The sequence below is a fragment of the Anolis sagrei genome, chromosome 5, assembly GCF_037176765.1.
Source record: "Anolis sagrei isolate rAnoSag1 chromosome 5, rAnoSag1.mat, whole genome shotgun sequence".
Classification (NCBI taxonomy): Eukaryota; Metazoa; Chordata; class Lepidosauria; order Squamata; family Dactyloidae; genus Anolis; species Anolis sagrei.
In genome coordinates this window covers 16920863-16935560 of record NC_090025.1, presented here as the reverse complement: position 1 = coordinate 16935560, position 14698 = coordinate 16920863, and the positions used below count along the sequence as shown (strand labels likewise).

Genomic DNA, 14698 nt, shown 5'->3' with positions numbered 1-14698 from the left:
ATAGATCTGACTAAGGATTTGCAGCAATCTTACTAGAGATTTCTTCTATGCAACTTCAGTCGAATAAATGAAAATTGCACAAAGGCATCATAGCGATCAGGATTTAGATTGTTCCACTTGAGAGTACCAAAAAGTCCCAAACGTCATATGGCCGTTGTATTATTTCACAGGGATTTCCAAAACCTCGATTACCATTTCTAAAATCAGACTGGCTTATGAAATTACAAGTTCTTTTCCACCGAGGAAATACTATCCTGCAATTAAGAAGAGTCATTAGATGTGTTTAGCACTAAATGAAGAAGTAAGTGGATGCAATCTTTTTGACGGTTTGCGCTTTTATCCGTCCCCTTTCCCTGTAATTATCTGAGAGTTCTCCAAATGTTCTTTAATTAAATGATAGGGAAATGGTGATCATTAGTCAGCAATATAGGTCCCGCTGGCACATTTTGGTAGCTCTATGAATGATTTATATTTCTAGTATAACCATATCTCAAGAAAAGGATGGGAAAGAGCCATTCCTCACGGGTAGAACAACATGGAAAAGGGGTGATGCCTGGCACCTGGAATTAACAGTATCAAGCAGCAGATACTTGACAGAATCAGAATCAAACTCGCTAATGCTTTCTTCTCTTGCTGAGTCTTTTCTCCTACCCTTTCTTCTTGTCCCACTTTCCTTTTCTCTTCTTATCGAGTGATTTAATCAACCACAAGAATAATGGGTTCAGAACCCAGAGTGTCTGCCATCCTGAATGGGTTCCCAGGAGGAGGACAAAATAGGGCGTTGGGCAACTTCTGTGATCTTTGGTTTGGCTCAGTCGTTAGGTGTGCGGAGGGATTTTAGACATTATGCCTACTGCCTGAAAGGGTGATGGGGTTTTTCTGTGTTCCCCTAGTGAGTGAGCGTGAAACATCCTAAGAGTCAATGTATTATTGAAGGCTTTCATGGCCGGAATCACTGGGTTGCTGTGAGCTTTCCAGGCTGTAGGGGCGTATTCCAGAAGCAGTCTCTCCTGATGTATTGCCGAAGGCTTTCATGGCCGGAATCACTGGGTGGTTGTAGGTTTTTTCAGGCTATATGGCCATGTTCTAGAGGCATTCTCTCCTGATGTTTTGCCTGCATCTATGGCAAGCATCTTCAGAGGTAGTGAGGTCTATTGGAACTAGGAAAATGGGTTTATATATCTGTGGAAAGACCAGGATGGGACAAAGGACTCTTGTCTGCTGGAGTTAGGTGTGAATGTTTCAACTGACCACCTTGATTAGCAGTCTCTCCTGATGTTTCGCTCACATCTATGGCAAGCATCTTCAGAGATTGTGAAGTTTGTTGGAAACTAGGCAATTGAGGTTTATATATTTGTGTAATAATGTCCAGGATGGGAGAAGGAACTCTTGTCTCTTTGAGGCAAGTGTGAATGTTGCAATTGGTCACCTTGGTTAGCATTGAATCACATTGCAGCTTCAAAGTCTGACTGTTTCCTGCCTGGGAGAATCCTTTGTTGGGAGTTAGCTGGCCTTGACTGTTTCCTGTTTGAAATTCCCATTTTCAGAATGTTGGTCTTCATTTACTGTCCTGATTTTAGATCTTTTTATTACAGGTACCCAGATTTTGTTCATTTTCCTGGTTTCTTCTATTTTGTTGAAATTGTCCACACGTTTGTGGATTTCAATGGCTTCTCTGTGTAGTCTGACATGGTGGTTGTTAGAGTGGTCCAGCATTTCTGTGTTCTGAAATAGTATGCTGTGTCAAGGTTGGCTTATCAGGTGCTCTGCTATGGCTGACTTCTCTGGTTGAATCAGTCTGCAGTGCCTTTCATGTTCCTTGATTCGTGTTTGGGCGCTGCATTTGGTGTTCCTTATGTAGACTTGTCCACAGCTGCATGGTATACGGTAGACTCCTGCAGGGGTGAGAGGTTCCCTCTTGTCCTTTGCTGAATGTAGCATCTGTTGGATTTTCTTTGTGGGTCTGTAAATAGTTTGTAGGTTGTGTTACTTCATCAGCTTCCCTCTGAGGTTAGTGGTTCCCTTGATGTATGGTAACAACACTTTTTCTCTGGGTAGGTAATTGTCTTTACTCTCGTGGCTTGTTCTTGGTCCTGCAGCTCTTCTAATGCCTGTGGTGGAGAATCCATTGGCCTGTATAGGGCCGTTTAGGTGGTTCAGTTCACCTTGGAAGAGTCATTAATGAAGATTAGTTCAAATTAGGTTTCTGAGTTGACTTGGCTATTGAGATATTTCCATTTTATGGGAGGAGAATCTTTTCCCATTTTATGGGAAGGGCTTTGGAGTTTGCCTTAGTGTCCTGGTGTTTTGATAACAATTCTACCCCAAAGTATGCAACAGATTGCTCAGAGATCTAAACATTTGGAAGGGTTCTCCCCCCCCCCCCTTCTTTCTTCTGTATGACCATCAATTTTGGCTCCTCTTCCCATCTCTTTGCCAAAAGTTCAAAATCATTGGTTTAATTGGCCATTACCCACCTTTCTTCCACAGTGCCATCTATTTTTGCTTGTTTTCTGATTTACCTGCCTGGCTACTCAACTTGCATGAAAGTAGGCCAAGGGCCACAGAAATAGATACTGGTCCTTATCTGAAAGTCTTGGTGCTGATTTTGAATGTAGGGCAGAGAGATTAATATACAAAGAAGCTTTCCAGAAATATTTTAAACCAGCGCATCGGCATTTTCTGTATCAAAGTCAAACTACTTAATGAGTGGATTTTATGGTGTGCTCATTTTGTGGCTTCCCCTCCTGCAGATAGAAATACATTTGAGATTGTTTGTAAATGGCTATTTCACTGCATCCATGTTTGCACTTGAGTGAGCATGGAGTTGTTGGCCTGAGCTGAATGTGAAAGAAACACAGTGAAAGAAACACAGTTCCACACAGCTGAATAAAAGCCCACATCTGCTTTCAACTGGAATATATAGCAGTGTGGACTCAAATAACCCACTTCAAAGCAGATATTGTGGGATTTTCTGCCTTAATATTCTGGGTTATAGGTCTGTGTGGAAGGGCAACTAGAGTGAAGACAAAGAAGGTAGTGCTTTCTGAAATGTTTTGGTACTTCAACCTTCCACCAAAAGCATGTTGTGTAAGCTGAGAGTGGGATCAAAGTTACAAAAAGGGAGCCTATAGTACAGATGATGAGGGACTCTGTTTGTATAAGATTTGCATCATCTTTTCCTTTGTCTTGAGAATGCATCTTCATACTTTTGTTAGCATAGGTAAATGTAAAAAATTTCCCCTGTCGTGTCCGACTCTGGGGGTTGGTGGTCATCTCCATTTCTAAGCCGAAGAGCCGGCATTGTCATTACACACCTCCAAGGTAATGTGGCCAGCATGACTGCATGGAGCGCCGTTACCTTTCTGCCAGAGTGGTACCTATTGATTTACTCACATTTGCATGTTTTCAAACTGCTAGGTTGGCAGAGGCTGGGGTTGACAACGGAAGCTCATGCCGCTCCCTGTATTCGAACCTGTGATGTTTCAGGCAACAAGTTTAGCAGCTCAGCGGTTTAACCCACTGCATCATATCATCCATTAAAAATACTATACTGCTGTGTTTCGTTTAAGCTATCAAATTAGTGATTGAAAATGTTATCTTTGCTCCTATGATATTTTGCTTCCATCATGTAGTTGTTGCTGCGTGCCTTCAAGTCATTTCCTACTTATGGCAGCCCTAATCTGGGGGTGGGAATGTGAGATGCACCCAAGATCTTCTGGTAGAGCATTGGTCTCCAGAGTTGTAGTCCTGCAATCAAAGCACTTCAACACGTATTAATTCAATGTCTTCAGTTCACTCAAATTGGGAGTGGTTGAGGCATGCATATCTTCATAATAATAATAATAATAATAATAATAATAATAATAATAATAACAACAACAACAACAACAACAACAACAACTTTATTCTTGTATCCCACCACCATCTCCCTGAAGGGAATCAGGGCAGCGAAGCCTAGTCAAACAGAGATTAAAATATAACACAATAAAATACATATACAAACCATCAATAATCAACAACCAGTAGCTGTGAACAGCAGGCATGTTCAGAACTGAAAGGGCAAGGCAAGGCTTGTGCAATACAACTGCAAGGATGACACTGATAGTAAAGTGCAAGAGCCAAATGTTAAGTTAGGGCTGTAAGGGCCAAATCAACCAGTGAACTGATTAATCAAAGGCACATTGGAACATCCAAGTTTTTAGGTCTTTATGGAAAATGGACAGGGTGGGTCCTAATCAAATCTCCTGGGGAGAGAGTTCCAGAGCTGGGGGCCACCACTGAGAAGGCCCTCTCCCTTGTCCCCACCAACTGTGCTTGTAGCGGAGGTGAGAGTGAGAGAAGGGCCTCCCCAGCAGATCTTAAAGCTCAAGCAGGTTCATAGGGGAAGATGCAATTGCGAAGATAGGCAGGATCCGAACCATTTAGGGCTTTGTAGATGGTAACCTGCAGCTTGAATTGGGACCGGAAACATATATGGCAGCCAATGGAGCTGTTTTAACAGGGGTTGTCCACTCCCTATAATACACTTTAGTTAGCAACCTGGCCACCGACCTTTTGTACCAATTGCAATTTCCAGCCCGTCTTCAAAGGCAGCCCCACATAGAGTGCATTGCAGTAATCCAATCTGGAGGTAACTAAGGCATGGACTACCATGGCCAAATCAGACTTCTTGAGGTATGGTTGCAGCTGGCGCACAAGCTTTAACTGTGCAAAGGCCCTTCCAGTCACCACTGACTTTTGATCCTCAAGCATCAATGCAGAGTCTAGGAGGACCCCTAGACAGCAGACCTGTGTCCTCAGCGGGAGTGTAACCCCATCGAGCACATGTTGCCACCCAATACCCCAATTGGCCACAAAACTGACCAGGAGGACCTCTGTGTTGTCTTGATTAAGCTTCAGCTTGTTAAGTCCAGGCACTGGTCCAGGTTCCGGGGGGCTTGGTGGAAAGGAGTAGTAGAGTTGAGTGTCATCCCAGGTTATGTTACACACATTCTGATTATTTGCTCTTAAGAAATCTGGCAACCAGTGTGATATGATCGGAATAGGAGGACCAAACTGGCTGGATATGTTACAAGTTGTATTCTAATGCATCTGGGTTGGGGTTTTTTTGGAGTAAGACTAAGGAGATCCAAATTCAAAAGGCTTCCAAGCTCTCTCAATGGAAAATTGGGTGATCCCATCTTTTTTACTCTCTCTGACATGTCCTTCTCTTTCATCCCCTTCTTCTTCACCTAGCAAGAAGTTGACAAAGGGACAGATTGTTCCTGCAAAGGCCTTAACTGATTCATGTGAGGCTGCTTCCTATGTTCATTTATGGTTACTCTCTATCATGATAATGCTTGAATTGTAAAAGGATCATACAATTCACTGTAAAAGGTCTTTCCTATACTTTTTCCCAGACTACTCCTTTCAATTCTTTGACCAATGAGAAGTCCTTGTTTGACTACAAACGGGTGAGTGGAATCTTCTTTCCATTTCAAAATTTCATCTTCGAATGATAAAGGGATGTTCCTGAAGTTCTGGGAGATGATACGGTGATTATACGCAGGGTTATGCTGCCTCTGCAATTAAATAATATTTCAGAAAGCATTGGAGATTTGATGGATGTTGGTTCAGACAAAGGTAAACTGTCTTTGGGGTTGCCTTTATTTTGGCATTGAGTAGCTTGTTGTGAATTCCTTGTTTCCAAGGCTGTTATAGTTTCTATTTCAAGAGAGCTGAGAAGGGCAAATGCAATTTGGCAATGGAATCAACTTAATATTCAAGCCACCTACGTGTTTTGATAACGCCATTCAGAGATTTTTATTTCCTTTTTATAGTGCAATAACGGCAACAGAGAGTGGATACAAATCAAATGTTCAGATATTTATATTTGAGTGGGAGTCATTTTGGTCACTGGGAAATCAGCGTTTGATGGAAATGAAAAATGTGAATATATTTAGGATAGGAAAGGGGTTGACAATAATATGCTTTGAAGGCTTGTGATGTATAACTTTTTCCATTTTGGAGAGGCTCATTACCTTCCTTATTTTTAGCTGTGTACTAAAGGAGAACTGAACTCACAACTTTACACAATTCCATATTTTCTTTTCGTGTCTCCAGATACATGGCTCCTAGCAATAAAAGCCAAAAGATGATATATATTCCTATAGCTACAGTATGGTTCCTTTGCAGCAGGGTTGGATTCCACCAAAGGGCTTTTTATAAACCCGTTAAAGTTCATGAATCGAGTTTGATAGTAAACTGAACTCATAATGACAGGTAGACTCTGGCTTGGTAGCCCAGGTTCCACTCCAAATAAGCAATTAAACCAACTTAATATAGAATTCTTACACAAACATTATGTGGCTGCAATTGAGCAACAAAAGGCTACTGTGTGCATACAAATAGCAGCAATAAATAATGAGCACTCTATCCAAATCAGGTATATGCCTCGCATGTTCTTCCGGTGTTGTAGCTGTTGTCATATCAGCAGAATGTGCCAAGACTGTTTTATACATGTTTAACTTGAATTCACTAGGAAATTAAAGCATGATGTATGTGTGAGTAAACTGTCTTCTTTAATGTCCAAGTGTATGCACATGCCCTCAAGTTTCCTGACTTTCATAGTATGTCATGTCTTATTTAGATTGTAAGCCTCAGGGCAGGGAACTGTGATGTCAAGACCCAGAAGCCTTAATGACGCCAAACACAATGTAAAAGGTCCAAACAAAAGTTTATTTGTTACAAAAAAGATTTTGAGACACTTACTTCAGTGTCTCAAGTAAGAACTAAGAGTTTCGCCTAGCAAACACAAGGCGAAAAAAGCAATTTAAATATAATCTGGATTATTCTGGCATATAATCCGGTATAACAAAAACATGTAGCAATCCGCTTGAAATTCACAGTGTCCAAAGAGCATACAAAAAGTTGGTAATGAGAAAAAACAGTGTCCAAAAACAGTCCGTAGTTCAAACACGTCACTTACAGAGTTTCAAGAAGTAAACACAGGAACATGGAGATCTGTAGTCCAAGGACCCAAACTCGAGAATTGTGGCAGTAACAAAGAATCACACACGAAAAAACACTCTTTGCCTTCTGCAAAGACCCATTAAAACAAAACCCACTTATATCCTAAAGTTCCTCATCAGAAGATGAGGTGCTCCCCACCCTTTCATCATCGCTCTCAGCTGCCCCATTCCCTGCAGCTGAACCCAGACCCCCATCCCTCCACCTTTGCCTGCGTCTGTCAAGACTTAGATCTTGCCAAGTGTTCCCCGGTTGCCACTCTTCTGTAAACCCCTCAAAGTCATCGCTGGAGGTAGGCTGGGTACAGATATCCCTAATCTCCTGTACACGGGTCCAATCAAGCTCATCCTCCTCCCCTATGTCACTCCCAGTTCCATCACTCCCTTCAAAGCCCATGAAGTCTTCATCCTCTGTAGGAGCACTAAGTATATCATGGATACGCTTCCTTTGAATCTCCTCGTCAGATTCTTGTTCACGAGTAGCCCGCTTGACTCCCCTGCTTTCCTCCCCATCCCCCATTTCACACTCAGAGAAACCCTCGAAGGTTTCGGAATCCGTCGGGGCCATGATTATCTCTGTAATCTACTTTCGCTGCTGCTCCTCTTCCAACACCTGCGTAGCCCTCTTCTCCCTCCTACCAGTAGTAGTAACGTTACCATCACGCTGTACTACAACTTGTGATATAAACAATTTCTAAGATACTCTAAGTGCCTTTGTGGCTGAGGAGTGGGGGTATAATAAATATTCTAAATAAATAACAAAATAAGTAAATAACCTCAAAAGCGTTTTACAAATGCCTTGTACAATGGAAGGAAACATTTCCCAGACTCCAAACAGGAAAAGTTTGAAATAGTGTATGTGAACAAGTTATACAAGAATGGTGACAAAGATCTATTTCTCAATTTGTCTCATTAGTCTAGGGACAGTAGTATAAGGAAAAATCCAAAATAGCTATGTGCATGTGGAATAGATAGGTCAGATAGTTACAAAATGCACAGCACTGGGTTGTTTTAACCAACTGCATTACTTTCAACTGAAGAGATAAGCCTTTGTTTGAAATATAAAATAGTTTTCTTGTTGGAGATGTTGTAATGAGAACATTGTAGTATGTTTTGGTTTTGCACAGAGTTTTCTAGCTATGCATGGCTGAGATTGACAGGGGTAAGTATGATGATGGAGTTCCATTGTCACAGTTACACTTGAAGGTGCTAGTTTTTTCACTACAGTATGTCAGCAAAAGAGCTTCTGAGGGGCTGCAGATGAGGGCACCTGGGAATGATCACCAAGACTTATAACAGTGTTTACTTATGCAGAGGTTCTGAGAAATCCTTTTAGTGAATTGCAAAGATTGGGACACCAACGAGAGTGCCTCATGCACACTAGGCACTGCCTCTGAAGAAGTGAATTCATGTCCATGAAAATTCATATGAAAATAAAAACTTATTCGTTTTTAAAGTGCTTCAACATTTCTTTTTAACCCTGTCCCTCTTCCTTCCTACTTTCACACCAATATGGCAATTTCCTTGGTGCATGATGTGCAACAGTACATAATTTGTGTTGGTGTACAATGCACATTAGTGTACAATGTGTATTGGCCACTTTGCACGCTCTGCTATGCAGTAACATAATGGCAGCCTTCTTCTGGATATGAACTTTACGAAACTGCCAACTTCTAATCCACACAAAAGTAAGTCCACCTATGGAGACATGACTCCAGTACATGATTCCATTCAATGTCTGCAGTGCTCCCTTTGTCATTTGGCTGTGGTGTAGCTAGTTAGTAAGGTAAAGGTAGTCCAATGACATTAAGTCCAGTCATGTCTGACTCTGGGGTATGGTGCTCATCTCCATTTCTAAGCCGAAGAGCCAGCGTTGTCCGTAGACATCTCCAAGGTCATGTGGCCGGCATGACTGCATGGAGTGCCGTTACCTTCCCGCCGGAGCAGTACCTATTGTTCTATTCACATTTGCATGTTTTCGAACTGCTAGGTTGGCAGAAGCTGGGGCTGACAGCGGAAGCTCACGCCGCTCCCCGGAATCGAATCTGCGACCTTTCGATCAACAAGCTCAGCAGCTCAGTGCTTTAACCCACTGCAGCACCGGGGGCCCCTAGCTAGTTAGTAGCCAGTTGCATTAAACCACTACTGACCGAGAGGTCATGAGTTCGAAGCCAGCCTAGGTTGGTGTGAGCCCCTGACCATTAATAGTCTAGCTTGCTGTTGCCCTATGCAGCCCAAAAGACTGTTGGGTTTCATCCCTGACTGCACAAGTCTCCAGCTCTCAATGAGCAGTTAACCTAGATAGATTAGAGTGAGGGATTCCTTCCCCAATGTCCTCAAGCAAGCTTATCTTAAGAAGGGGCTTAGAACGGAGGTTGTCTTACTCATCTTGCATGCCACTATCTCCTCCCCCTTTGAACACTTAGCAATGTGATCTCTTCAGGGAAAATGTAACTTCCTCTTAAAGGCATTTTTATTGCCCTGGCAAGGCCATGCCTTAAATTAACTAATTTAAGATGCTACAAACCTTCCAGCACCATGCGTAAGAATGAGGAAGTACTCCATCAAGGACTTAATGTCATAAGTGGACGATGAAGCAGCAGCTTCCCTGGTGGGCAGAATTGAGCGTACTCTCATGAAGCTTGAAAGCTGGAATGTTAAATTGCCTCTGTGTTTGTCTATATATGTTGTATGTCTAATGGCATTGAATGCTTGTTATGTATATGTGCATTGTAATCCATCCTGAGTGCCCTTCGGGGTGAGAAGGGTGGAATATAAATACTGTAAATAAATAAATAAAATAAATAAATATGAAGAACAGGCAGCTGGAAAGATCTCTTGGGGTCCTGCAGAGACTACCTTTCTCAATGAGCCCTGGGACCAGGAAAATACTACAGACACAATTTATGAGCACCCTGATCTGCACTGCTTCACAATCACAAACCCTTGGTTGGACTGGGGTAAGTTTTTTGTGGAACTGATTTTTGATGACCATCTTGGCAGGGGGTTGGACTGGATGGCCCATGAGGTCTCTTCCAACTCTTTGATTCTACGATTCTATGAAATGAATCCCCAGCAACTACAAGATTGTAACTCCAGTTTATGATCTCTTAACTGCTGAACCAGATGCTGTTCATATTTGTCAATCTAAATCATGCAGTATCGGGGCAGCACATTTATTTATCCAAAACAGAAATTCTACCACATTCTCCACTTCTTGTCCCTGTGGGCTCTTCATCAGTCACCCGATATTATATTTGATGGAATGATGCTAATGATGCCAACAATTTGAGGGATAGCATGAGAAAACTGTAATATCTAACAACTTTGGATACTCAGTGAGTCTGCACAGCAGTCTTTGCAAAATATTTTCCTGGAATCTCCATAAAATATTCATAACTCTTTTATGTATTTGAACAAAACATTGGTCTGCATTCCGCTCTCATCTTTACCCTTCTCCCGTCTAGCAGGGTTTCAGAGACACAGGTGTTTACACAAGAGTGCTTAGTGTGAGCTTGCTACCTGGTGGAATTGAAGATTTGCTTTTAATTTTACATGGATGATATTTCACTCGCCCAGACAGGCTAATCTTTGTGCAGGAAAAGAGATTATTAGAATCGCACAGTGTATAATGGGACACAGAAAGCATTAGGTAGCTCATCTAGTCTCCTGCTAGCATTTCTTCGCTGGTGAGGTATATCCCTGAAACAATAACGATAATGGTCCAATATTTGCTTTATATTCAGCAGTGATGGTTGATCTTTGACTAGACTAAGCAGGTGAGGCTTAATTCTAAATTTTGAGACTGTACTGGCTTAAATGTGCCCACTAGTAAGAGGATCCCACAGGCAAATCCCCTAGTGTTCACCTTTTGGGGATCTGGCCCCATGTAGCTATGGCACTTTTCCTGGGAAATGGTAATCTGTGCAAAAGCATTTTATTCTTCCGTCAAAGATTCAGATGCCCCCCAGGACAATAAAATCATCTTTATGTTCACAACAACGCAAGCACAGCTCACATTCTTTCCTCTACCTTTTTTTTTTTGGCGTCAGTGCACAGCAGGATATGAGGCAGGTGAAGAAAACACAATAGCATCAACTGAAATGCAATTACAGAGGAGCAGCATGTCCTGAATCAGGAATGGTGCTCCCCTAGTCTTGGAGGAAGCACTTGCAGATAAAACAGGGCAGTCAATCAAAAAGAGGTGCAGAAGATACACTTTCCTGGAAGGGAACACACCAAAGAGAAGTTGAATCCAGTCCAAAAGCCTGAAAGCCAAACCGTGTCCCCAGCCAGTCCAAGACTTCAGGAATCATGTAGGGTAGTCAGCCTGAGTCCAAGGTTAGGGTTTCAAGAATTTATTTATTTATTTATTTATTTACAGCTTTTATATTCCGCCGTTCTCACCCCGCAGGGGACTCAGGGCGGATTACAGTGTACACATATATGGCAAACATTCAATGCCAATTTTGACATACAACATAGACAGAGATAGACAGAGGCTATTTAACTTTTTCTAGCCGCCAGGGGAGCTGTCGCTTTCATCGTCCATCTGCAACACTGATGAAGTACTTCCGCATTCCCCGCATGCTTTTTGCTGGAGTGCTTGCTGGAGTCTTTTTTTTTATGGCCTCATAAATCAGTTAATTTAGCCTCCCCACACTTTAAGGTGGTACCTAATTTTCCTACTTGACAGATGCAACTGTCTTTCGGGTTGCAAAGGTCGACAACAGGCTACACAATTCGTTGGAAACCCACTCCAACCCGGGCTGGCTTCGAACTCATGACTTTTTGGTCAGAGTAATCTTAATGCAGATGACACTCAGCCAGCTGCGCCACAATCCCGGTGGAATTGTGGAATACATATCAACACTGGAGAAAAGTAAATAAATAAATAAATAAATAAATAAATAAGGTAAAGGTTTCCCCTGATGTTAAGTCTAATCGTGTCTGACTCTGGGGGTGGGGTGGGGGTGATGCTCATCTCCATTTCTAAGCCACAGAGTTGGCATATATAACTATTGGCTAGCTGTTGTGGGGTAGACAACCTAATCATTTTGCATCAGTTCAGTTAGAAGAGTCAAGGATATATACCAACCTTATTTAAACAATAAACAACCCTGGTTTGTTATATGTCCAATTTCACAGCTGAACACATGCAAGTGAAGGAAGCATTGTGTCTGGTCCCAGAGCAATAATATCCAGAGCAGGAAGAGGTCAGGGAAGATTTAATGAAAGGGAAACAAAGAATGAACTAGAAGAGGAAGGTCTGAATGTCAAGGACCAAAGGGGATGGAATAAAATACTTGCATAAAAGAATCTGGACCAAGTCTGGTGAGCATTTCTAAAAGAAACATTAAATGTTTATGCCTTAATGAGAAAAAACGAGACAGCTGGCAAGATAGTGTGAATATGGAAAGTAGTCTCTTTACCAATCAAGAAGGTCTTTTTTTCCAGAAGTAAACAATGATAACTACTTCTGGGTGGATCTTTGCCTTTACTCTTGTGGCTTGTTCTTGTGGCTCGTCTGATGTTTGTGGTGTAGTATAGTCAACTGGTTAGAGTACTGGACTTGGAACAGGAAGAGCTAAGTTCAAATCCCTATTTGGTCATGGAATTTGTTAGGTGACCTTGGAAGAGTCTTTATCTCTCAGCAAATCTTGTGATTAAAACAGATAAAAGAACTCTGTAAAATAGCCATATTACTTTTTGTAGTGGTGCAAATATACAGCAATCAGTCTTGTTGTTGTTGAGTGCTTTAAGGCAAACCAATTGTGGGATTTTCTCAGCAAGATTTGTACAGAGGGGATTTGCCATGGCCATGGCCACCTCTGAGGATTTTTTTTTCATATCAGGAGCGACTTGAGAAACTGCAAGTCACTTCTGGTGTGAGAGAATTGGCCATCTGCAAGGACGTTGCTCAGGGGATGCCTGGATATTTTGATATTTTACCATCTTTGTGGGAGTCTTCTCTCATGTCCCTGCATGAGGAGCTGGAGCTGACAGAGGGAACTCATCCGCGCTCTCCCCAGATTCGAACCGCCAACCTCTCGGTCTTCAGCTCTGCTGGTACAAGGGCTCTGCTGGAAGCTCCTACCTCTGAGGATGAGAGAGTATGATTTGACCCAAAATCAGGTTTTGTGTTGAAAACAACATTCTGTGTTAAGCATGCTTCAGGGATATTCCATCCTTGGGTTGTTGTAGGATTTTTCGGGCTATATGGCCATGTTCTAGAGGCATTTTCTCCTGACGTTTCACCTGCATCTATGGCAAGCATCCTCAGAGGTAGTGAGGTCTGTTGGAACTAGGAAAAAGCTAATCAAGTGTTAATCAATTTAGTCAGCTGAAACATTCACACCTAGCTCCAACAGACAAGAGTCTTTTGTCCCACCTTGGTCATTCCACAGATATATAAACCCCTTTTTCCAAGTTCCAACAGACCTCACTACCTCTGAGGATGCTTGCCATAGATGCAGGCGAAACGTCAGGAGAAAATTCCTCTAGAACATGGCCATATAGCCCGAAAAAACCTACAACAACCCAGTGATTCCGGCCATGAAAGCCTTAGACAATACATATTCCATCCTTCATTCTAAGACTCTTTGTTTTGCACCTGACAGTGATTGGTCTAGAAAAAAAGGGGAAAAAAGTATGTACTTGTGTGTCTCTCTCTGTGTCTAATACTGAAGTCTGCCTCCCTTGAGCACCACCAGTGAATCCCAACAGATGACCACCCCCAAGCTATTAATCAGTCATTTGTCAACAAAGGAATGGCCCTTAATGTTGTAACAATGTTTCTCTTTGATTCATTCCATGCAGCATTTCCAGTGTATGGGAAAAATATAAAATATACTTTTAGTAGAAATTGGGCTAGTTTGTGTATATCGAATGCATTTCTCAGGGAGCCAGGTGTTTCCACTGAATGAGAAGAGAAAGGGTATCACTTGACTTAATTACAACTTAATTCAGGTCTTTTCTCTCCTCTGCTCGAAATGCAAAAAGGAATTATCTTGTTTTCTGTTGCAGTACCTTCATTTCCTCGGTGGCCCTTTCTTGGCAACAGTGCTTTCCCCCAGACTGCTTGAAATTCCAGTCTGAGTTTTGTCTTCCTGCTGTCAACTAGTCGCTTGGTGTACTCTGTCATTTGTTATGACAGACTTGTAAAGAACCTGGATTTGAAGCTTCATTGTGCTGTACAAGCGCATGCAAAGATGGTGATGAATAGCACTCTGGGATTAGAGGGTTTAGAAGAAGCTGTCATCTGAACGGTTTGGGGAAAATTGCCCCTCATTATCTGAAAATACCAGCAAAGCATCTGGATAGCAAGGCTTTGCATTTCAGCTCGAGGTGATCATAGAGCCGATACTACTGTCCCCTTCAGCTGCAAAAACAATCATGCCCTGAAGGCCTAAACAGAAGCCGAAGAGCTGTAAGCAGTAATACATTTAGTTACCCACCCCTGGCAAACAAGGAGCGGGTAGAAAAGAGGGCGTCTTTTCCGTAGTAGCACTCCATCTGCAGAATGTTCAGAATAAAGGGGAAAATCTATATAAATAAAAATGTAATGTTCGTTTGTGGGATTAACAGAACACAAAAACCACTGGACGAATTGACACCAAATTTGGGCACAAGACACCTAACAATCCAGTGTAGGTCCTTCACTCAAAAAAATTGATTTTGTCATTTGG

At 42.1% G+C, this 14698-nt stretch overlaps 1 protein-coding gene across 4 annotated transcripts in view; it reads left to right on the top strand.

The window, feature by feature from the left end:
- Positions 1–14698, top strand: part of RASGEF1B (RasGEF domain family member 1B) — a 290573-nt gene that overhangs the window by 49755 nt on the left and 226120 nt on the right. For all 4 annotated transcript variants that reach the window (XM_060779340.2, XM_060779337.2, XM_060779339.2 and 1 more), the window contains exon 3: positions 5403–5456. In XM_060779340.2, the coding sequence (XP_060635323.2) occupies positions 5403–5456 (54 nt within the window). The remainder of the gene's footprint in view (positions 1–5402; positions 5457–14698) is intronic.